The sequence below is a fragment of the Centroberyx gerrardi genome, chromosome 15 (genome assembly GCF_048128805.1).
Source record: "Centroberyx gerrardi isolate f3 chromosome 15, fCenGer3.hap1.cur.20231027, whole genome shotgun sequence".
NCBI classification, from domain to species: domain Eukaryota; kingdom Metazoa; phylum Chordata; class Actinopteri; order Beryciformes; family Berycidae; genus Centroberyx; species Centroberyx gerrardi.
Window position 1 is genome coordinate 22,345,921 of NC_136011.1, and position 25,213 is coordinate 22,371,133.

General features: G+C 39.3%; 3 protein-coding genes across 3 annotated transcripts in view; 1 reads left to right on the forward strand and 2 right to left on the reverse strand.

The window, feature by feature from the left end:
* Window positions 1–1,766, reverse strand: part of gfra1a (gdnf family receptor alpha 1a) — an 88,778-nt gene extending 87,012 nt beyond the window's left edge. The window contains exons 1-2 of the mRNA XM_078288843.1: window positions 1,690–1,766; window positions 672–977 (exon numbers count right to left, since the gene is read on the reverse strand). Of these exons, the coding sequence (XP_078144969.1) occupies window positions 672–977; window positions 1,690–1,744 (361 nt within the window). The 5' untranslated portion in view covers window positions 1,745–1,766. The remainder of the gene's footprint in view (window positions 1–671; window positions 978–1,689) is intronic.
* Window positions 1,767–4,964: 3,198 nt separating this feature from the next.
* On the forward strand, window positions 4,965–17,429 carry LOC139933445 (coiled-coil domain-containing protein 172). Its single transcript, XM_071927525.2, has 8 exons — window positions 4,965–5,043; window positions 5,350–5,435; window positions 7,091–7,207; window positions 8,507–8,672; window positions 10,441–10,542; window positions 11,348–11,450; window positions 17,018–17,105; window positions 17,394–17,429. Exons 1-8 carry the CDS (start codon window positions 4,965–4,967, stop codon window positions 17,427–17,429), a joined length of 777 nt encoding a protein of 258 aa, XP_071783626.1.
* Window positions 17,430–19,672: 2,243 nt separating this feature from the next.
* On the reverse strand, window positions 19,673–21,384 carry LOC139933446 (uncharacterized). Its single transcript, XM_071927527.1, has 6 exons — window positions 21,342–21,384; window positions 21,145–21,230; window positions 20,824–20,929; window positions 20,390–20,502; window positions 20,127–20,241; window positions 19,673–19,848 (listed from the first exon to the last, which is right to left on the reverse strand). Exons 1-6 carry the CDS (start codon window positions 21,382–21,384, stop codon window positions 19,673–19,675), a joined length of 639 nt encoding a protein of 212 aa, XP_071783628.1.
* Window positions 21,385–25,213: the final 3,829 nt, after the last annotated feature.

Below are 25,213 nucleotides of genomic sequence, written 5' to 3' on the forward strand. Positions count from 1 at the left end.
CGGGGTCAAATTTGAATGAAGATTGCATGTTGCTTGTTGATCGTGCATGATCGCATTGCATTGTTAATAGTTAGAGAGCTGCGTGCTACTTGTGCTACTTTCTGAGTTTTTGAGTAAGTGCGTGTGTGTGGTAGCAGGAATGGGGAGGGTCATAGAGCTGGAAGGGTGGGGAGGGTCATAGAGCTGGGAGGGTGGGGAGGGTCATAGAGCTGGGAGGGTGGGGAGGGTCATAGAGCTGGGAGGGTGGGGAGGGTCATAGAGCTGGGAGGGTGGGGAGGGGTTTGAGGACTGATAGCGCCCCCTCCATACAGCAATGGGAGGAGCCGGGGCAACTAATCATCACACTTTCACCTCAATACAGAACAGATCAAAAAGACCTATAGGCAACTTCTATTTTACATTAGCTATGGCGCTATGGGTGCTTCTCTACAGCAGCCCTTCCCAAAGTGGGGTCTGGAGACTCCCAGGGGTCTTTGGGGGGGTTTTAGGGGGTCCCCATCAAAAAAAGCAGTTTAATTGTGCATAATACAGTTATGCACAGTTATACAGTTATTCTAAATTAACAACAAAAATATTCTCTTCTATGGGGGTTCTATGGGGGTCCTTCACAAGAAAAAGTTCATGCACTCTGACACTAACGCACTTTACTAAACACATAGGCTCAAACCAACCTTGTAATGTCTGATAGATCCCCCAGTAAATGCGCAGACAGTTCTTCTCCTTCTTCATGCCCCTTTTACACCGGCAGTTGTACAGGGGACTCTGTTTGAGCGCGTCCATGGCGCTCCGGCACTCATCCTTGGCCTCCAGGCCGGCCACCATGCTGAAGTTGCTCTCCTTGCCCCCCGCCACGCACTGCCTCATGGTCCGGTACTTGGTGCTGCACGCCTGCTCCTTCAGGCACTGTTCACTGGCCTTCACACAGTCCAGCCGGTGGGACCCGGCAAGCAGGTTCTCCTCGGCGTAAGACAACACATCTGGGAATGACACGGTGATAGTATAATACCAAAATACAAATACTAATAATAACCCACTACTACTACTAGCCTACTACTACCACCACTACCACTACTACTACTACTACTAATAATAATAATAATAATAATGATAACAATAATGATAATAACAATGACAATGATAATGATAATTATGTTTTTCAGTCATTTATTTGTTCACAGTAAATATTCACAGCTTAAGCAGTTTGCAAGCTGCTTTTGGGGATTAAAATATTAGGGATCAGAGAGGTCTTCTCCAGTGACAACAACATGAAAAACATGCCTTGGTCGCTACAAAAGGATCGATGCTTTGCATATAACCAGTTTTTAAAATCAAGATTTTGACACTTTTCACTGGTTTGTGCTCCATGCAGCTGCCGAAAAGTTCACGGTGGTTTCAGCAGCCTATGAAAACATGCAGCAAAGCTGTTTGACTTCAATGTAAAATTATTCCTTTTATTTGCCTCCGCATTAACTATTGTTTGATTGCAGCGAGAGGTCCTGATTGACTTTTCCTCTTTGGAGCAGTTTGAGTATCCCGTCTCTCAGTGAGCGACCACTGCCGCTGTTTCACGGACCACTTATTAATAGAGCTTACAGTTTAGTTACCAAATTATTACATTATGAGCAGCTATAGAGTTATCAAATGATCATGCAAGCAGCTGTGGATGGCATTATACCAAGTGAAACTTACCTAAAAGAGGCAGAACGACATAGAGAGCTGCGAGGATCATTGTCTTTCTATCCATGTGAAATATAAACCCTTGTTGGAACGAAATTTGCGATTCAAAAGCGACTTAACAGTAGTTTAATTCCCAGGGTACCTCCACTGTATTGAAATCCATTGAAAAGACCGGGGCACTGTGCGCTCCGCTGTACAGAAGAGATCCAGCCCGCCTCATGCGAGAAATATTCCACCTCCAAAAGTGTCCAACCCCAATTCTGCCACAGTCTGTCTGGCTATACAATCAAGTAGCCTTTATCGAAAGTGGGGTTTTCTTGCCCGTGTGGGGGGTCTTATCACAGCGAGGAGACAAAGACGAGGGATCAGAGCAGCGGTGGGAGCAAAACGGGCGAGTGTCCTCCAACTCCAGCCAGTGGGATGCTTGCGTCTGTGCGTCTGAGCGCATACAGCCAACTAGAGCTCCACTGCTGTCTGGCAGCCTGTCTAGCGCATTCAGCAAGGGGAGAGTCCCAGCTATTCCCTCGCACGAAAAAGTACAGTAATCCTATAATACATTTAGATGCAGATGTACAGATGTCACAGCAAATTGTAAACCCCTTATTATAGAAATAGCCTATATAATGACAGCAAAGGAGATTTAAAAAAATACCAGTACGATAAGGTCACTATCGACTCACTATTGAGTACCGCAGACACACAAGTCCCTATAGGAATATGACATGAATATTATAGTGATGATAATAATTTCGAAAGGTCACCATTGAGCCCAACCACAGACACACTACAAGCCTCTATATGTATAGCCTATTATATGAATATTATAGTGATTTGTTTCGTGATGGGCAGCTTTCCAGCTCGCATCCTCGCCACAGGAAAAAGTAACTTGATCAGTTTTCAACTATATTAAAATTCATTACGCTGTGGTTGGTAGTTGTGGATTGATAACCATGTGAGAGCAGAGGGCATATGGTTGCATTTAAGATGTTATGAAATCAATCCAGCCCCCTCACCCCTTGATGTGTGTGGGCTGGGTTTAAATTTCAGCGTAACTGCGCTATAGGGAGAGGGCAACGCGCATGAGGCCAATAACGTGTGCATTTTTGCCATTACATGCATGATACTGAATGAGAAGCCTATAAGCTGACAGTTGGCATTTTGTAAGATTTTGATCCCCATTTAACACGAGTCGACCCTCATATGATAATAAGTGAATATATTTCAGCCTACAAAGTCACACACCACGCACAATCCTTTCAATTAAATCCCATGCTTGTGTGTGGCTCCTCCCAGTTTGCTGATAACATGTTAATTCCATTTTCCAATTGCAAAAAGTGATATGCAACAGTAGCTGCCAACTATGAAGGGAGAAGATGATACATTTGAGAGTTGTGTGTGTGTGTGTGTGTGTGTGTGTGTGTGTGTGTGTGTGTGTGTGTGTGTGGGTGGGTGGGGGGGGGTCATTTAAGGGGCCACGGAATAACATTTTGATAGAATATAAATTATAGCATCTTTTTGGCATTTGGGAACCGGCTGCGCTGCGCTCTTGTAATTCCTGCCCTTAAAGTCCACAGTGCAGAGAGGAGAGTCAGTTGTGGACACGAGTGACTATCGCCATCTGTTGGTGATATGAAAGTAGAGGGCCAGCACCGTTGAGTGTATATGAAACCATATTAATTCTTCCATTTAATTTCAGTCTATTTCATGATAGAATTCAAAATAAGCCGAGCATCACGTTTTCGAGACCTCTCTCTGATCAATTAATTGGCAAATGAATAAAAATTCAACAAACGTAAATATGATTGTAGGTCTAATAACAGGAAGATATACATCAAGCGACGTGTAACTCATGCAATAGGGCATTGATTGCCTATGGTCTATTCAGTGGCTAATCCACTTGGCTAAATACATGGGACCAGATATGTCAATGAGCCGCTCTCTGCATTAAAACCATTGACTGTGGGCTGAATCAATCAAGAATGTTGGCCTCGACCACAGTAAATCAACCCTACATTAGAGAGAGAGAGAGAGAGAGAGAGAGAGAGAGAGAGAGAGAGAGAGAGAGAGAGAGAGAGAGAGAGAGAGAGCAGATTCATTCAGAGATGGGAGGAAATAGCTTTGAACCTCAATGGATAATCCCTTATTGAAAAGGAAACCACGATTAGGTGAGATCAATCCAGTCAGTGTGGGACAGTCACTCTTCAAAATGGCTCTCATTTTAGTTAAATATATATTTTAGGCTACTGGCCAATGTCCACGACTGTCTTTATAGAGAACATGTCTAGAGAATAGAGGGAAAGGGGACATAAAAGAGGGATAGGCACAGGCTACTAAGCTAATTGTCTGCTTACAATTTGATGACTTTGCTTTTCTAAAATCTCCAAAGGGATCGTTGCCAGACAGGGGAAGGGTTGCCGCATCAGTCAGGTGATTTATGAAAAGCCTCAATCAATATGTAATATTAATTTTGCAAATGAATGTCAGAATGATGTAGTCCTCAGGTCGTATAAACGAGCAAACGTTTCACACTTTAATGTGCTTCATGGCATCGAATCAAAAGCATTCTTTCCCCAGCGGCGCTCGGGAAAATTGGTCAAAGTCAACAATTATGTGACAAATCTACGCGATGGCGCTCTCTGCGCTGGATTACGGTTATTGATTGCTGATTGTGCGTACAAGGTTCAACACTTGGGGTAGGAGCAATGATGAATGACAGTGTCCATAGAATGTCCACAGAGAGTTAGTAGGCTAACGTTACATCATACATTTATCTTAATCAGTTGCGTCCAGTGCGGAATAGTTGGGCCTGGTGCGTTTAAGCAATGAGCCACAACAGACCCAGTGATGTTAGAATAGCTAAATTAAGAGCCAATGTTGGCACTATGCTAAGGGTAGCGATTAGCTAGCTGTTCTAAAAGCAGTTTAAAACATTGTGGCAAGCGGCTAGCTGTTTTCTGTTTTTTTTCTAAAAGTTCTTTGTAATAGAAAATGTTTTATTTTTCTACTACAAATGATGCAAATTATTTATTTGTAAGATAATAAGATGCCTACCGGTATGAGTGGTGATTTTCGGCTAGTGCATTAGCCATTTTTAGGCTAACTGATAATGGTGCATTCAGAGTGCGTTTAGCTGCCACAGGTGTGCTTCGAATCATGACTCGGCCAATCAAAACTGAGGACCAGAACTGTCCGTTCTAAACACCAACTGCCTTTCTTTAGTTAAACTAGCTAGCCTAAATATCCTGTAGCCTACTTAGGTTAATTCTGAGTTCCTTAAAGCTTAAAATATGAGTTTGGACACTCTGTTTCAACAAATTCTCCTAACTGAACAGCAACTATCTGAGCAGACAAAGAAACTTCAAGAAGGTAAGTTTGCTAGCTAACAACAGGTTAATAAGTCAACCTTAGGTAAGCTAGGTAGCACAGGGTAACAACATCAAGTAGCTAGCAAGGTTAGCAGTGCAGACAATGACGATAATGTACCCTTCATCTTTATTCACTCAGTTATACCATATTTTAACTCCTAAATTATCTAGTTTATTCCAGCTAGTTTAACTGTGTCTCCTTGAACCCTATAACGTTATTGGCATGATAAAACACGGATTTTCGCCCTGTTGTTATGTGTATGAGATGTCTCTATTGTAGGTTATTATTCAATGATCTTCATTTCAGTCAAAGTAGCCATCATCAGATGCCATGAGAAGATAAAGACCTCCACTGAACAGTATGAAAAGGCCAATGAGGAACTTAATGAAAAGGTGAGGTCAACAACAAATGTCACTATAGCCTCTTCAAGGGTCATGTTACAATTGGATTTTCTCTTTCATTTGTTAGTAATATGTCAATTCTGAATACAGTTTATGAATGGAAGAACAAAGAACAGAGATGGCCTATGCAATTAGAAAATTGGAGTAGCCCAGTTGTATTCATAATTGTTGACAGGATATGTGACCTTTGATATGCTTATTTGGGCAAGCTGCTTTTGAATGACATTTCAATTTCAGTGTTTGTCTGACACAAAGTGATGCCCAAAAAATGTATTTGCAGTAGTTGAGTATTCCTCCTGATAGCAATGTTGTCAGTGGTGGGTGGATAAATATATTATTTTACATCAAATGGCATTGCTTAAGCAAACATGGGAGTTTTATTTAATTGTTTTGTCTTATGTGATACTGTACAACATTTACAGTGTTATAAAAGTAATGGAAAAGAGGAAATAATGATATCGCTTTACCTTGAGGCAACAGTCAAGTATGAGCGGCATTGACACATGGGGTGAAGTACTGTATATTGGCATATTGACGAGGTGATCTGCTTTATGATTAAACCGCTTAATCTCTCCCATCCGCTTCATCAACAGTATAGAGGATCGATTGCAAGTGCCACTGTAAAATCATTGGTTAATTTCCACCGGATAACATTAGTGTTATTGTAGGAAACCTCTTAGCATGTGTGAGGTATAATGTCAAAGACAGGCTCATTAACCTTTCAAAAATATTGCTAAGCTCTTCCTGTGCTTGTCAAAATGAACATCAGATCAGGAGAGAAAATTACGAGGTCAAATTACAAAGACTGCTGATCACAATACAATATGTTAATGTGAACATTAAACATTAAAACACATAAAGGGCATGTAACCTATACTGAATGACAGCATTTGTGCATGTTTTGTCTCATCTTCTACCTGAAATGTCCTATGAACTTAACTATTCACAGAGTGTTTTCAGCACACATATTCTTTTTTAAACACTGTAATTATCTTAAGACGACTCTCGTAAACTCTAAGACTACTCAGCTCTCTGAAACTTACGGTTCCTCCTCCGCCACTATATAAGAAACAATAAACTCACTTCTTCCTTAACAGCTTGAGTCACAGACAGACAATTGTACTAAATGTCATGCCTGAGGCAACTTTCAAAAGCCTCCCCCATGAATTTACCATCCCATATGATTTGGCAGTTTTCTTTCTTTTCTGGTGTGTAATTACCTAGGATAAAAAGACAAGGACTAAACAAGAAAAGTTTGACTGTGGAATGAGTGTACACACATTGCACAAGCAATTCAGGCAGCCAGGTTTTTAAAAGCAGGCCAAGAAATGGGTAATTTCAGGTGACTTAATTCCCCATTTAGGGTTGCCAACTGTTTTGAAGACGACCTAGCAATGCACATTTATAAGCCAAACATTGTCTTTTATATGTTCCCAGTGTAAGTATGAGTGTCTTCTTCATGTCTGTCAGTATACAGTAATTTTGCCTGCTGCTTGTCCTACAGCTATCTCTTTTTCCCTCCTCTGGGATAAGTAACACATCTCTCACATGTAACATATCAGTAATATATCTCCCTTTCTGTACATCTATATGTTGGTGTGTCTGTCTTACTGTCCACCCATCCATTCATGCATCTTTCCATGCAGGCGCAGCAGTTGTCTGATTTGAGGCTGCAGCATGATCTGATGAAGAAAAGTGAAGACCAGATGTTGAAACAAATACAGGAGCTGTTCTGCCAGCAGAGCCACCTCAAGGAACATCTAGTAGGTTGAAGTCTGAACCAATATTTACATCTTATATCATATTGCTTGTGCTTAATATGGATATGTGGTCAGGTTCTGTATTCTATATATTAATGACCCTTTTTATTCTCATACACATATCTGTTCCGGTATGATTTGTGTTGTTGTATTACACTTTAATACTGTCTTGTGTTCTGCTTGCCACCCTGTCTCTCTCTTTTTAAATTTCCTCTCCCCTTTGCTCCCCTCTCTGCTTTTGTTTTACTGCCTGTTGTTAATGGTAATGTTGTAAATGGTTGTAAATGGTTTGTTGTTTAATGTTGTCTGTCTGTTATGTCTTTTAATGTTTACCGTTTGTATGTCTGAGTTTTTATTTTATCCCCCCCTTTTCCCTAAGAGGCTAAGTTCTTGCCAGGCCGTCCGTAAATAAGAATTTGTTCTTAAGTGACCTTTATATACATATTTATCTATAGAGAGCAGGGGTCTTAAACCATGTTCCCTGGAGGGCCAAGAGTATGAAGGTTTTAGTTACAATCAAACACTACAGCAGGTGACTTCACTGATTAGTTCCCCCTCTCTGGTTGAAAGTGTGCTAATCAGTGAAATCACCTGGTGTAGTGTTTGGCCATGTGTGTAAGTCTAGAATGCACTGCAACAAACAAAATAAATATTGACACACAGAAGTGAGAAGTCCTACCAATTTTCTTTTGATCAAAGGGATTACTTGCCAAAACATGTTTGTATTTGTTTTAGCTGATCCCAGTAAAGCACTCTTGCTGTAACATAATTTATGAGTATGGACTCTACCATCCCATGACCATCCCATGACCACAGAGCATGCAATTCTGATCTATAATATAAACACTCAGAATGACTCGATTTTTCACAATTCTTTCAAAGCTAAAGCAATATTCTGCTTTGGTAGGACATTTTCACTTTTAGCTCAGACACATCTATAAGAGTTCAGGAGCAGTCAACCTCTAACATTAGTTGCCACTCTTGTTTGCAACATGCAGGCATTTTCCCCAGCCCTCATACTGATAATTGCAAACAGGCAAAATTACTTCTTGAGGATGTAAACTTATTGACTATTGAACCCTAGACACATACACATAACACTGGGTTTACTATGCCTTGTTTCTCCGCTGTATGTGATTGATTTTTAGGCTTGTTTGTCAAAATGAAAGTGAGTGGCAGTGACCATAGATCCCTCGAGAGGCCAATATGTACCAAAGATTGGGAATATTTCACGTTTTATTACAAGTTCTTGCCTTTGAGATTTTTTTGGAACATTTCCTATAGCCTGTTTATTCATTCCAGGATAAGATAAAGAGGGAGTCTAAAGAAGAAGAGGAAAAGTTCCTACAAGAGATCATGAGGTTCAACAATGACTTCAGTCTTCGTGAGAACAGAGAGACAGTGTTTGAGAGCCAGACACACACTGAGATCCTGGACCTGGAGAAAGAGGTGGAATCATTAGACAAAGGTGATAAAGGCAAATCTGTTGCTATGTGATCAAGCAAGTAGGTTACATAAAGCAGAAGTAGCTCTTATTGCTCATTTCAGATATATCATCTGAATGATAGAACCAGAATGAGCAAGTACAGAATCAAATGCCGTCTTTTGTAGTATAAAGACCCACACAAAATACACTTTTCTCAAAGAAAATTGCATGCCTGGGTGTGTAGTATGGTAGGAACATTGTAGTAGATGAATTATAGTGCTGTCATGTTCATGTGACAGCATAGCATTGACATGGTGTAGAAGTGTTCAGTATAATTTGAGGAAAGATACAATTTGATATTATAGAATGTGCGGGAGTAGGATGTCTAGGAAAACTGACATCAAAGAGAACCAGATTCATTATTAAATGGAGTGAAATTGGGTAGCACTATAATTCACTACTTAATTACTGTATGGACAGCAAAATAAAATAAGCTGGAAGGCTTTGCAAGGTTGATTTAGTATTGAGTAAGAGATCAGTTTACAATATCAGGAAAATCCAAAAGGTGTTAGGTAAGCTGTAAGTCACAGAAACGTCTGTGAGTCTCAACAGTCTCAGTTTTCTGTCTCATGGAATTCTTGTCCCATACGGAAAACCATCTGGTACCCAAGTAAGCTAAAATAAATCATAACAATGGTGCACATAGGCACAGGTCTGGCACAAAGTATCACAAATTATTAAATTGAGCATGGGATGAGTTGGAAAGCTGTGTGTGCAGGTGTGTGTGAGTGTGTGTGCATGTGTGTCTGTCAATTACCTGGGTATTATGTAAGTTGGCTAGTGATGTACTGATGTTGTTTGACCTGGTATTAAGCTTTCAGAGGCATGCATGTATTATGCATGGGATGAAAAAGAAAGAAAGAAAATGGAAGAAAAAGCTCTAATATTAATGTAAGAATTATTCAGTAATAAATACAAAGGAGGTCTGAAACTCTTCATTTTAGTCTGACATTTAAGTTCTGTGCTGCTCACGCTCGAGCACACCTGGCCTCCATTGTACTAATGAGACTCAAGTTCTGAACACTCATGTCTGTGATAAAATAATTAGCAATAAAAGTAAAATATCGTAAAAGTTCGAAAGAGTGTTGAAGACAGACCATCAGCAAAGTTTAATTAGTCAATTGAAATGGAGTTTTTAGCCTGCAGTATGAGGATGTAGTTAAATGAATGGGAATAGGAATAGTTACAAGTATGGGAAGAAAAAAATAAGTAGTGGAAATATGAGAAAGCACAGTTATAATTGTCTAGGAAATTCTACAATGCATACTGTGTACGTAGTCAATTTTAACCCGCATTTTGGTATGGGCCAAATATTATGTAGTGATTATTTTTACAGAAACTGCATCGATGGTTTATGGCGATGCAATATACTGCAATTTTTAAAGCCTAGCAAGTTTTAATTCTACATTACACTTTGATGTGGTTTGAACCATTTTCAGGAGTTCTACAAGATTGAGGGAATAGCTCCCATTGGACTTGCCAGTGACCAATCTCCTCACATTATATAGTATTTCTGGACTCGGGGGAACTTCATTCACTGATTGCTTGTACTAAAAAAATATAATTTTAAAAATGCCCACATTGCAGCCTTTGCAATATAGATAATGTGTTCTTTCATTGTGCAGTGTCAATATAAATTCAATATATAGCTCATCCCTACTGGTAATTATCTTCAGTAAGTAAGCTAAGCTACCTCCTTTCCTCCTCCTCCTCCTCCTTCTCCTTCTCTTTTTTGTCCCTCTACAATCAGAGATGGAGCTCATGAGCCAGAGGAATAGTCGTATGAACTCCATGCAAGAGGAGAAGAGAGCTCTCCAGCTAGAACTACAAGGCCTAGATAACGTCAGGAAAGGTAAATACCAAAAGTAAATTTTTTGTCAGATGAATGTGGTGCTGTCCATGGTGCTGAAAGAGCACATACAATACTGCTACAACATTCACACCATCAGTTCACTGTAGACTAAACATTGTGGTGACAACCCTCCAGTGCCAACAAAAATCTTTTTTTTTTTTTTAGGATTTTTAGGATGTATGTTGCCGAATAATAATGCAAAATTCCCACCACAGCTTGAATTTGATAGCTGAAGCCGGACATTAAAATGAAATCAGGTGGTAATAACCTACAGTGGGCCTATGTTTGTCTGCTTTACCAGCCCCTTTTAGACAGAGAAGCCGGCAAAAAGGCGTTATTGGAAATGCAGCTTCACTAGCTCCAAACCCATTCACACTGCCTTTAGCAAGCCATTTTTTTGCCAGCTTGTACCCTTTCACACACAGTAGTAACGCAAGACGCACAAACATTTGTTTACACTGATCGCTGCAGGTCCATGGCCAGTGTGAACAGTGTGAACCATTAACATACGAAGCCAATACTATGTGAACAAGAATCTAGAAGGTAGCTGTTAAGAGGGGAGAGTGTTTCTATTTCACTTTCCCCACATAGATTGTCTTAGCTGGTCCAGAATTCCAACCGGTGACATCCGAGCCCGCCTCTCTACCTTCCAAGGGTCGCCTATTGGTTCTACTGTATAATCCAGACTGTGTCCCATCTCCTCTTTTTCTGTCAGCCACCCCAGCGAATGTATTTGCAAAGTACAATGTGTCTGTATTGTTTCAAGGAATTTATTTTGTGGTTGATTTGCTATTCTTGACTACAGGCCTGGATCGCCAGTTGAGTGAGGCTGAAGCAATGACAGAATCTCTGAGAGCGGAGAGTCTGATTGTCAGTCAGAAACCTCTCACTGACAGCACCTGTCTAAGGTGAGCATCATCAACTGTCAGGGGAGGGCTATAAACTTGGGCACACAGACACAGTATACCTGATTTAGTCGCAATTATGTAATATATGATGGAATCATAATAATAGTGCAAAAATGTATTTTATATAAGCCACTTCGTTAAAAGCAAAGGCTGCAAGAAAAGAAAAAAAAACAAGTAAAACACAAAGGAAAAAAAACTCAACCAATAAGGGTAAAAGCACCGGTAAGCGCTTTAGCAGTTCACAGAAAATGCCTTTATGTAGAGAAATGTTTGTAGGCCTGTTTTAATATGCATTGCAATGTCTGCAGTTAGGCAGTCTTACACAAATTGAGAACACAGGGTTGAGAAGTCTCACACCATAGTTCTCTGAGGCTTCCTCAGAGCATTCTGATATTTTCAATATAACTGGCAGAGCAGCTGTGATGTTTAATTAGTTGGAGAAATGTTGGTGGTGTGTGTTCACCCTAAGCCTCTTGTGAAGGCTGTCACTGCACTCACCTCACCAGGTCTGTTTAGTTTTCTGTAATATAACTGATAAAATGTATCTCAGTAGGTTGTCTTAATAGCTGGGTTGACTCTTGTATTGCTGAATGCACTGAGAAAGGGACAGAGAAACGGAAATTGCAGCATGTTGGCACAGACAACAGGGATCGCACTGTAACAAAACAGAACTGCACACTATTCTGCAAGCCCATTAGACAGTATGTGTTATTTACGTACGGTATAATTCAATCATACTGTGAGAAGTGCTGAATAGACCGGCAAGCCCACCACCCTTCTGTTTGTCTCTCTCCCTCCTTCCTGGCTAGAGTCCGGATGTAGAAGTGTAAATAACAGAACATTAAGGCCATTTGGTTTAATTAAGGCTTTGATCTGTAGCTTATTTCATTCAGTCAACAAGTAGAAAAAAAGAAAGTAAGCCTAATGTGATTGATGCAGGGAAGCTTGTAAGGGAAGATGAATGAGGGGTGGAGAGTTACACATTCACACTGAATGGTTATGCAACTGCTCACCAGCAAATAAACACAGAAATCATACATCACCTGGAGTTTTGACTGCAAAAATTATAACTTTTGCATGTGGTGTCTCTGTTTCCATGATAAACTTGAGTAAACAGAGGAACATAATTATCCAATCCATCAATGGACTGTAATGAATGTAATTCACCTCTGCAGCACAAATGTTGGCATCAACCACACAAACACGTAAATAATACTCTAAGGGCGATGAGCTAGCAAGCATTATACTAGGAAGCCTTATTATCCTTAATGTTGCCTACAGTAAGCAATCAGTCAAAATGGACCAACAGTAGGCTCTGTATGTTTCCATAGCTAGCTGTCTACATAATACATATACAACTATCTCAAACACATTGTAAGAGTTGCCTGCATCAATATTATTTATTTGATGTTGCAGCTTGTGTAATGCATTGTCATTATCTCCTGGAGTTATGAGTAGGAGGCAGCCAACGTGGAACACAATGTCTATGTCCTGAAATGGATCAGTGCACTGATTTAAAACAGTGCTAATATTTATGCAGAGAACCAACCAAACAAGAAAATCTGTCTTTGTGGTAAATAGCTTACTGATCATGTTCTGAGCTGTAGAGAACGCAACCTTGTAAAGATGTCCAAGGCACACTGAAATAGTAAATAAGTTCAGGAGCCTTTCTTTGTGGCATGGTTAGGCAAAGATAAAAACACTACCAATGCGTTTCAGCCCATAGGGAGCCTTTATTTGTTTACCCTGTTCCTGTAAGCTATCATTAAGCTACTTACTACTAGAGCTGCAACGATTAATCGATTAGTTGTCAACTATTAAATTAATCGCCAACTATTTTGATAATCGATTAATCTGTTTGAGTAATTTTTTAAGAAAAATAAGTCTAAATTCTCTGATTCCAGCTTCTTAAATGTGAATATTTTCTGGTTTCTTTACTCCTCTATGACAGTAAACTGAATATCTTTGGGTTGTGGACAAAACAAGACATTTGAGGACGTCATCTTGGGCTTTGGGAAACACTGATCGACATTTTTCACCATTTTCTGACATTTTATAGACCAAACAACTAATCGATTAATCGAGAAAATAATCGACAGATTAATCGACAATGAAAATCATCGTTAGTTGCAGCCCTACTTACTACAAAGACCAACTTCCTTATTTGACTCTCTGCATGACTATTGCCCATTCCAAAGAGTATTCGATTGTGTGTTTTGCACTTGGCCCATAAACAACCCAGGTAGTGCTCCTTCATTCATTTTTACTTCAGTGATAATACTTTATCTGGGCTAACTCAAAGCCGTACATTTAAACTGGACAGTTAAAGGGTAACATCGACCATTTTAGCAAATGTATTATTCTTCTGAAGGATATACAACATGACTGATGAGAAACTGCCACCTGCTCGTGCTTGTGTACTCATCGAGAACGCGCAACAACACCACTAGACAACATCGTCACGGTATAAAGCAATTGCCTTCCAATGGGAGAATGATGGAGTAGCCTATAGAATTGCAATGAAATTTGCGATCTGAATAAATGTGTCACAGTCAAGAAAACAATGCCTTTCCTTTCTGATAGTTTATTCATAGCTTATTGGAGCGCTGTCAAAGGAGAAGGATAAATTCCTTCCAGATCCATGGTGGGTTTTACCGCGCATGCCTGGCTTGCATTGTATTTGTTTCCATGGTCAGAACTCAAGACAGTACTACTGTGTTAGTAGTACTAGTCAGTAGATCTAGTGACAGGAATTTTGAAACATATTATTGTCACAGATCATGCTAATGTGAATTCTGATGTAAGGGCCTCTTGAGGGCACATACTGCTGTTTTGCCAAAGATTTTGAGATTTTTCAAATGTGAACAACAGCAAGCACTTGTTGAGACCTCTTGTATATGTGTCTATTGAATTAGAATATGAATCAGAGAGTTGAGGAGCTCCTTTTTTTGAAACATCGGTGGTGGATGAGTGTTTCCCCACCTTGTTGCATGTTTTTTTCCACAAAGAGACTTCCTTTATTTAATTAAAGACTGGAGATCAATAGCGTTCCAGGAAGGAAGGGTCGCTGTTATTGCTGATGCTACTAGTTTGGATAATGCCCCCTACTCTACTGTAGTTATATATATGAAGTACATAACAAACCCCCCAAACCTACGTCCAAATGAAGATATAATGTTTTGTTTCTGTTTTATGTTTTGAATCACTTTTTCAACATCTTTTTTTATTTAGTTTGCTTTCAAACAACATTTTTTTCAGCATTCCAATTAAAAGCTGTTCTCACCAAAACTTATTAGAATGACATGCAAAATAGCCATATGCAATAATCTTTGCTTTCCCTTTTAACTGTTTGTGTATTTTGCTCAGCCTCCTTCTCTATTTCCTCCTCACTCCACTCACTTCTTGTCACAGCTTGTCTACAGTTTCTCTCTGTCTTTTACATCCCCTGTACCTTCTACCCTTTGTCTCTTTCTAATGTCCCCCCCCCCTCCTTGCGTTGCCTTAAATCATGCGTGTGGTAAGCATGTCCTGTTCATCCGTCAGCCTCGTTTCACATAGGTCCTTCATTACCCCCAGGCTGATTAGCCTCAGGAAGTGCTGAGGATGTGGCTTTGGAAGAGAGAGCGAGAGAGAGAGGCCCCTCTCACTCATTCTTATGATCATCCATCCTGAACTGAAACCATCAATCCTGTCTTCAATCACTGGGAGCCTCCCTTTAAAACGCATATTTAACTCTCTGCTTATTGATTGTTGGAAATTGAAAGCATGTCAATTTGAATGAGTGCTGTGGTCTTTTAAAAAGTGTTCAGTGTGCAAAACACAGGGTGGCTACTGGTGCGGGTGATTCACTGTCACACTACAGCGCTGTACGTGAAATAAAAGTTACAACACCACAAAAATAATAAGTTGCTTGAGATCTCAGTGCATGATGATTTAGGAATCCTTTTTTGTATCTGTAATTTTTTGAGCTACCTAAAATAAAATAAACAATCAGAAACTAGTTGGCAGTTAGAGGCTTTTCTGAGACTGATGGACTAACAATCTTCAAAGATGCTATGTGTAGGATTGTCTTCATTGTTGCTGCTAAATCACTTGTGAGGGGTCATTTGATGACATCATTGCACTGCAGAAAACACTGATCTCCATGACACCTGTTTTTTGAAATAGCCAGTCCACAGTGTTAGTCTTGCTGCTAGAAACATCATGCTGCTGTGTTTGAAAAGCAGTATGTTTGTCCCCAAAATTACGATTTATAAGTTTCACAGAAGAGTGTAAAGTTAAGAAACACTGCCATTGGTTTTCAGACTGTGAAAATGCAATTCTAGCTTGGTTGCTTTATTGTTTCATTAACTTCCAATAAAAGAAAGAAAGAGTCAGCTTGACTTGGATCCACGTGTAGCTCTGTATAGATCTTTCACACACCTACCATAGCACTTTAATCATAGCCCAGGCATCTATTTGCCTCAACAACAAAAAATGTCCATGCTTTTATTGGAGACAGGTATTAAACTGAGACACAATGCAGAACAATGTATACTATCTAAACAAACTTATAAAAAATATTGCATTTTCTATCTTCACAAGTCAAAAAGTCACAAAGTCACATATCTCCTATGGTATGGTAAGAGACTGACTTTGACTAAAGACAGCAGTAATTGGATGTTTTAATCAAGAGCAAAGGGAGTAATTTATCTACATCACTCCGCTATGGTGCATGCTTTGACGCAGAGATAATATATCACCTACATTTTTCTAAACATATTTTAGAGCTGTCCCATCTACATACATGTATACTCACTGTTAAATCATTCAAAGTCAAGTTTTTTTGGTTTATTTTTAAAGAAGTGATTGTTACAGGTTTATTAGAAGGATGTCCACAGCCAAATGGATCATTCAAACTGACTCCTTGCACCTTCACTTTAATCTGGGACACTTTAAATATTTACTATTTACTTTTTATGAAGCCACTGTGTATTGTTGATGTGCTTAATGTGTATTTTATTGTTTGTGCTCATTATGTGCAGATCAAATTCCCCTCGGGGCAATAAAGGTTCTCAATCATTCATGTTTTTTTCATTCAGCGTTAATTCTTCTGGAGGGTATACTAAAATGTTTTTGGGGTATCTTTGTAATCCCCCGTCTCAATACAGTAGTAGTATTTTGCTAGCAGCAAAAGCTTTACAAAAGCGATGAGCCTTTTCAAACCATAGCAGTTTTCTCTCTGGCGTTCAGCATGAACAGGAAGTGTGAGAAAGTTTGATTTTAGTTCAATTAAGTTGCTCAGTTTAGTTTGATTTAGTTTAATTTAGTTTAGTTGCACAGTTATAAAACACAAAAGCAAGGTAACAAAAACAGCGATAGAACACAATGATACAAACACAGAAAGAGGAGAAACAAAACTAATTTGTGCAGGTGAGATAAAAAAATAAAAAAAACTCAAGTGGTTTAAACTCAACTTAATATATAGGTCCAAAAATGCTGAAGCTTCTCTTTACAGTAAGCTGGCCCTTTCATAAGTTTGCAATTACATTTTCATGTGATTGATATAGGTTTCATTTGTTTCCCAGACTGAAGAAGGAGCTTGAGATGCATAAAGAAGGAGAACTGGAGCTTCTGCGAGAGGCCCTCAGCTCAGAGATACAGTTCCTGCAGTCAGTAAGTAGCTATGTTATTAACAGAGGTTTTTATTCAGAAATATTTTACTTTTGAGACAGTGTTTCATCAGTAGGCCAGAGCCACATACATTTTTTTTTGTTATTTGCCTGTTTAACCAGCACTGAAAAATAATACCTTTCAATTACAGTATATCAGATATGATGAAACTTTTAGTCATTCCAGATTGTGTGATAAGAAATCCAAATTTAATTTATGTTCCGCCTCATACTCTAGTGTGTTCTATGTAGGCTTTCATATAATAATGTTTCATGTTGTCTTTGTTTGTAGAAACTGGACAACAGCCAGGGCAACCAGCAGCACTAAGCAAGTTTTTCACTTGTTTTTTTTTTTTTTTTTTTTTTCGTGTCATCATACCAACCATCATTGAGAAGTTTATGTTGGTATACACCAAACTAAATGTTTGGGGTCGTCTGGAATATTTTTAGGTTTTAGTTTTAGTTTTGCACAGAGCAGAAAAAATAAACAGAGAGAGAGAGAGACTACAAACCAAGTGCTTTGTGATGCTTGTGATACATGTTACAAATACAGGTGTTAGCCTAGTCTGTTCTTTATATTTACTTTGAATGGTTACATGAAAAAGAGCAAATTACATTGTATATTCATTTTTTGTTTTTTTTAAATGAAACATTTGTTGGGGATGTTAGAGGTTTTCATCTAAAATATTACCTTTGACATTTTATTTATTCACACAAGACTAACAAATATAAGGACACACACATGCAGACAGTGACAAACACACACAAACACTGTGCATTGTCTATATGTTTTAGTTACTTTTTGTTCACTGTGTGGTTGTTTTAGAGGGGAAAAAATCAACTGTGTGTGTGTGTGTGTGTGCGCATGCGCACGAGTGAGTGTGTGTGATCTCTGACCTCAGTCATTGCTAGTGAAGTATCCAAAGAAAGTGATTTTATACTGACCTCTAGTGTACAATTGGTGACATTGCTATATCACACTGTCATAACATTGTATAAAACAATGTACACATTGTATAAAAGCACATCATATTATAGATGTGGATGTGCAAAATGTCAGTGTGTTGCATTCAATTATTCTGTGGTTGCTGCAGCTGAATAATCAGTTAATCTGTTATGTATTTTCATTGCATATATATAACTATTCACATTTGATAAAACATTTAAAATATTAGTAATACAAATTTAAAAATAAATAAATACAAGAATCCCTACACTTATTTTCATTGTTGTAGCAGCAAGTCTTCCTTTCTTTTGGCATCAGAAATGCATCTTCACTCCCATTCCCTGCTTCACCCAACCTTAAGCCTGCCAATAAGGGATGCTTCAGGTTCCAAGAAGATGTATAGAGAAACAAACTTTGACCACATAATCACGCTTATTCTGGTAAAGTCCATATACGTCTTTTGTGACAGTCAGTTGCCATAAAGGAAAGTAAAAGGAAACTGTTTAAAATTTGTCCTCAGCCCATGTTGTTTATCTACTGCCACCTAATGGGAAATGTGTGACATCACAACTCACCACTAGTAATCCCTCAGTCCAAAGGCTAGACAGTCATTTCCATAATTGACGATTAGAGGGTCTGTGGTCGTACAGGATAATTCTGTGGGTCATTTTCTCTCTGATTAGAGTGACTACTAATAGAATGATTTGGAATGTCAATAGCTAATGAGTTCCTGCAATCCCATTTGACTCTGTGACTTTGACCTCAGTGAGCTACCTCTGGATATGTTGTCAGAAACAGAGTGGGATGGACAGAGCACTCCATTTGGCTAAGTGGCTAACCTCATCTGAACTACCTCTGTCATGCATACCTAGCCATTAAGCATCTGAAAGAGTGAGTGATTCTTACTGTAAGATCACTGTAAAGTAAGATTGGAGATTATGACATTCTATTCACCTTATAGTGGCAGCCATTGGTACCGTCTTAATACATTTATCCTGCATCTATCCTGCATTAGTTCTACAGATTTGTTTTTTTCTTGAACGCTATAGCATACTGTAAAATACGTAAAACACTAATGTCTGTCAACCACCCAGTTACCAGTCTATTTCTTGTAACTGAAAAGAGCAAATCTTGATTTTACCAAGCAGCTCCTCTTAGGAAGGAGCTAAAGTGCAATCATGTAGTAAAAAGTGTGACTACAGTGGCTGCAATTGTACATAATGTGAAACTGGTCAAAGGTAAACATTGCTTACTTGAATTTCAAGACATTTCATGACAGACTGAATAATATAATGCCATACACAGTTAGACTGCTAATTAATACATTTTACTTTCATGGCATGAAATTGTGTTGCTGTGAGACTGCTGCATGTACTGACACACTTGCCAATTTACACAATACACAGATGTCGACAAAGGAAAATATTCAATTAACATGAGAAGAAGGAACAGCAATCAGTGAGAAGAAGGAACAACCACTTTTAATTTTGAAGCGAATGTCTTTGAATTGATTCCACTTCCTTACGGTTTTTAATCACTTGCAAATTTTAATTTCTCACTGCTTCAAGCATACCAAAACAACCATGACATCCTTGTTCTACGCATCTTTCTCCCCTTCATTGTGGTCATCCGCATACAAGACAGATGTACTCTGGATTTCCGTCTATGCCTTGATCTTTTAGCTCAGTGATAAAATTGTGAATGGTGCTGTTGTGTAGATCACTGCTGCTCTTGGTTCTCAGGCAGTCCTGGTCTTTTGGAAAATAGGCCGTCTGTGCTCCTGAAATTTGAACATGTGATTCTGGGAAAGGAGAGAGAGAGAGAGGGAGTCAAGTTCAACTCCACGTCCATTTTAACCCGCCTACCATACCTACCATAGCATAACAATATAAAGTGAGATGCTTTTTACAGATAGTTTAAGGTCCTGTCCGAATAAAAAGTAAGATCACAGAACAAAAATACACTCAAAGAGGGAGAGATTGTTGTAAAGTAGCTCCTGTTTTGACCTTAGCAATCATACAGATACAGCAAATTGTTGTTGAATGGAACTGTAGACCAATTGACAAAATAGAGCCTTACCACTGCAGACTGCCAGCTTGGTCCCTCCTATGTACTGGGAACGCCATGTGTATCCTGTGCTCTCACTGCATTCATCGAACAGACGACTCCTCCTGAGGAAATCAAAATCATATCCCTGTGAAAGGAAACACACAGATAAACGACTCATCAATCATCAGGTTATCTGTTTTCAGACAGAACTGTAAAGAAAAGCTGCTTGTACGTAGCGAAAACCCGTTTTCATTAAAATATGTAATTTTTTGCAAGTCATATACATCACGTACATCATTGCACATAGGTTTGCAGTAGCGCTTGCTACTGACGGTGGCACACACCAGCCCTCCATCGCTGTGCACTGCTGCTGCAGGACACTTCTTGGGCTCTGCCCCTTGGCATGCTGTTGGTAATAAATGAGAATCATTAAACATTTAACCTGCAAACATCCATTTAGTGTACAGTGTATATTTTACATTTGGGCCTATTGTCCCTGATGGGAAATTTGGCTTGTGGCAACACTTGATGCATCCATGACAATATGCAGAAAAGCATAGACATAAGCAAACAACAACAAGCACAACACAGAAACCAAAATACAGAAACACTGTCAGCTGCTGTTAGATTTGCATCTCAGTGGTCAGGATCAGAAAACACATCAGGTATCTGTACACCCCCCCCCACCCCTCCCATCACCACCACCATCTCTGGCTCATCTTCCTACCTGTCAGTTGGTGTTTGTGCAGCATGTCACCGAGAGTCCTCATGGTGTACAGCAGTGCAGCTGTCTGGTCTGTGCTCCACTGAGGCAGCAGGCACTCTGCTGCCTCCTGTTGGGCAACATCAGACACAACACTTCAATCTGTGCACTTGTCATCATCTCCTCACCTCTCCCTCTCTGAGAATGCGACGTGGAAAGAAAATGACAGAAATTTAAACACCTTCATCAGGAGTTGGTTCAAAGATAGATGATCCATTCTGGAGGAGGGTTTTTGTAAACAGAGTGTGAGCTGCTGTACATGCAAGACAGACACCCATACTTTACCTTGAGCTCAGTTAAGGGATGCTGAATGTGTGAGGTGGTGCAGTTCTCAGTCGTAGTTTCATCCTGAGCTGCGGAGGGGAACAGGACTGCAAGCAAACAAACAGGCATATCCATGGGTATATACAGCTATATATCTTTCCATGCATTTTTCGTACAGGGTTCAGCCACATACTCTCAGTCTATTATAATACAATTACCTGCTAGTGAGCACAAATAAATCAATGTTCCTCTTATTGCCATGGCTATTGAATTCTAATTTCTCTCCGCTAGAACTGAAGCCTGAAAGCTGTGACAGGTGGATTTATTGACTCAACTCTGGGGAGTGGGCAAAGTTTACAGCATTGGCCAATATTGTGGTGTGGAGCCAAGATTTGCAAGACATAGCAGGAATGCCAACATTTCACAAACTTCCCTAATGTGTTGTAACATGAACTTTGAGTCAGCAGAGGAGGGACAGCATAATATGTTTGGTGTACAATTGAGTCATAATATTTGTTTTAGTCATGAGTTGTCTATTTGGATCCTTGCAACTGACAGATACAGCTTACATAACAGTTGTTTTTGTTCAGTTATTGTCATTTTTTAGGTCCAGATTCCCCATAACTAATTTCATAATGGATTCACAATATATAGCCTGCTGTATGTACCTCCATTGCACTGATGGGGGAGCTGACACTACACGCTAACTGCTGTAATTATCCATTGTAGTGTTCTTCTGCACACTGGATGTCACTACTACTGCTCAGTTGTGAATCCATTATGGAGTCCAATCTCAGTCGGAAATGCATGCAAACACACACACACACACATACACACCAACACACACACATGACCTCCCCACCAACCATCAGACACACTCGGTGACTCAGTGTCAGTCACTAAGTTGTGCCACGAAGGATGACTGTGTAAATAATTCACTGTGGATGTTATTCATTATGGATGTCTGACGATCTGGGAGCAAATGAATTATTGAAGCTTTTAGGAAGAGCGATTGAGCTCATTAACACAGAGAATTGCCTTTTTATGTTTGATTTGAGGAACAAAGATTAGCCCTCGAAATGGACCTCGCAGGCTGTCATTATCTTCTTACCAAGATGTCCTTTCACATGCTTGAATTCTTTGGCACGCTTTTTTTTAATTTTCATTTCATTTGATAAATAAATCTGTGTTGTCTGGAATTCTATTAACATAAGCCATACCACTATGGTCATGCTACTCATACTAATATCTATTAATCCTTTAAATTACCAATAACACCAATAATTGCTCATGTTCACAATTAGAGGATAAGTAGACAGTGAGAAAATATATGAGGTGTTAGTTGATTTGTTATCCAGAAACTACTAAAACTGAAAGGAAAAAGGAGATTGGACATTATTTTTCCCTTAAGTAGCTAAGACAGTGTTGTGCTGTGACCAAATGTGTAATAAATATTCAGTCAAGGAAAAGAGATTCACAAGCCTACTGTATGCAAATATGTAATCAGCTCCGTCAAATGTATTTATTAAGTCTTATTACTAGTGCAATTACAGAAAAAGGATAGCTGTACTCTAAAGCGTTATTTCTCATACTTGTCTGTTGTGGTCTTGGTGTTTTGATGGAAGGTGAAGTAGGTTGATATTATTCTTGTGTGAGAATCGGATAAGATCTCTATGTTCAGTTATATCTTCCTTGTGCTGAGCAGGCATTGAAAGAGTACCAGGATATCTCCTCAACCTCAACTTTGCTGAAATCTTACTTAATTAGAAGAAGAATTACTGGTGTAAAAATCTCAAGTAAAAGTCAAATGTAGCTCATTACCTTCGCCAAGGAGGTCATGTTTTTGTCCCGTTATTTTTTTTGTCTGTCTGTCTGCAGGATATCTCAAACACTTATGTTTCCACTAAATTTGGCTGGCATAGGCCTTGGGCCAAGGAACAATTGATTAGATTTTGGTGGTGATCTGGATCTGGGATTTCTGCCATTAGACAATTATCTTTTTTTTAGCCATGACTATGAAACTAGTAGAGATACAGACTGTCAAATCCTAAGGGTTTCTGTGCTGGGTCAAGAAATCAATCTAAATTATAGGAATGATATCTTTTGGTGTAACAGCAAGTTGGAGAATTGTTCAGCGTTTGTGGAAATTGGCGCTCTGAGTGCCTTCTAAGTGTAAGCTGCAGAGTACAGTTACTCAGTTACATAAAAAAACTGTCACCTATGATCTTTCCTGTGCAATGCAAAAAGTATTCAAACTGTAGGCTAATTGGAAAAAAAACACAAAAAGGTGCAGAAGCAAAATAAAGCATGAATCAACACAATGATGTAGTGGTGGTTTCTGTACAGACCATCCCTCTTCTTCTACTCACCATTTCCCTCCCTCACCAACTCTATTTTCCCCTTGCCCATTTTTACCCACCCATTCACTTTCCCTCTCTAATCAATCCCCTCTGTCTTTCCCTCAATCACCCAAAAAAAGCTCAATTGCGAGTGTGTAGTAGCCCATGTAAAATGCAGGTTGAAGACAAAGATGCCAGACGAAAATATGGTGTGTAGGCTAATTGGCATGGTAACATGGTTTTATGGAAATTGCAGCCAGTTGAAGCATGAATCTGTCCTCCCACAACTGCATTATCAACTTCCATTATTGTTTCTGTATAAATGCACTGTTTTATATTGCACATTTTTACAGACTATGTTGAGTGTTATAAAAATACCATTCTGAAATTCATGTCATTTGATCTGTGATAAAAAATATATATATATAAGAAAATAGAAAAACTGAAAATGCCTATCCCTGTTATTCAGTAATGTTTACATTGATGTTTCTTTGGCTATTAGCTATCCAAGTTGCTATCAAGGCTAATGAACTAATGTAGCGAGACAGCGAGACAAAGGCAAACCAATAATACAATAGCTGGATGGATGGCTTTTTGGCTTATTTTAACTAAGCCACTATCATGGATACATTTTAACAGCTAACTTTTAATGTTTAACAGTTTATTTTACCTCCAGATGCTTGCACAGGTTTGATGCAGATGCCATTTATAATGATGAAGTGCTTATGGACATAAGATTTGTACTCTGTAATGGCTGCAATTTAAAATGTAGAAAAATACAGGTACACAAAACGCTGCTCAGTGACAGTAATGACGGGAATTGTAATTAATTACTTCCACCTCTGGTGCTGTGAGCTTAACCGGTGCTGATACCTGACAAAGGACAGTCAGAGTGGTGTAAAATCAAATAAGACCATGATGAGTTGACATTTACATCCAGGCCTATCATTAAACTCTGACAGGCTGAATAGGAGGCATGCTGCAGATATATCAAGGACAGAACTCATTTGCATACCAAGACCCACACACACACATATGCACAAACACAGGCATGCACACTCACTAGTCACACGGCAACTCGCATACATACTCACACATACTTACATACACACACACACACGTAAGCCCTCTGTGACTGCCTGGTATAATAGTGATGATGAATGCCGTGTATGATAGCAACATGCTCTCCTCTCTGTCTAACCTTTCTCAAATACCTGTGACATTCTCCCTGTGGCGCCGCTTGTCTACCTTCTTCACAGGCATTGTGCTGAATTACCCAGCCGTGGAAAAAGGCTACTCTGTTGTCAAATGATTCACATGGATGAGCCACGGATAGCTAAGCAGAGCTAATTGGTATTCAGGAAGATGCCGCGCTACCTGTTTCAAAGACTTTTCTGTTTGGGAGGATTGCTGTGCCTCCAGGGGAAGTTTGAACGCTATAGCAGCTGATGAATGGCTAATAATGTCTATTAGCTCATTTTAATTACTCCTTTGCTTTTATCATGAGGCTGATTTATTTTCTTAACGCACAAAAGCCGCAGCAGCTGCAGATAATTTTTAAAGGTACGGCACACAGGCCTGTCTAAGGCATATCTGGGAGGTTAACGGCCAATTCCCTCAGTGTTGAACAAGAGTTTAACACTGATACTTAACTCTGAGCACATATAGATACAACGTGCTCGATAACATAGACCACACGCTATATTATGTGTCTACCTTGTCGTTTGAAAAAGGCTTTTCCTTAAAATGCA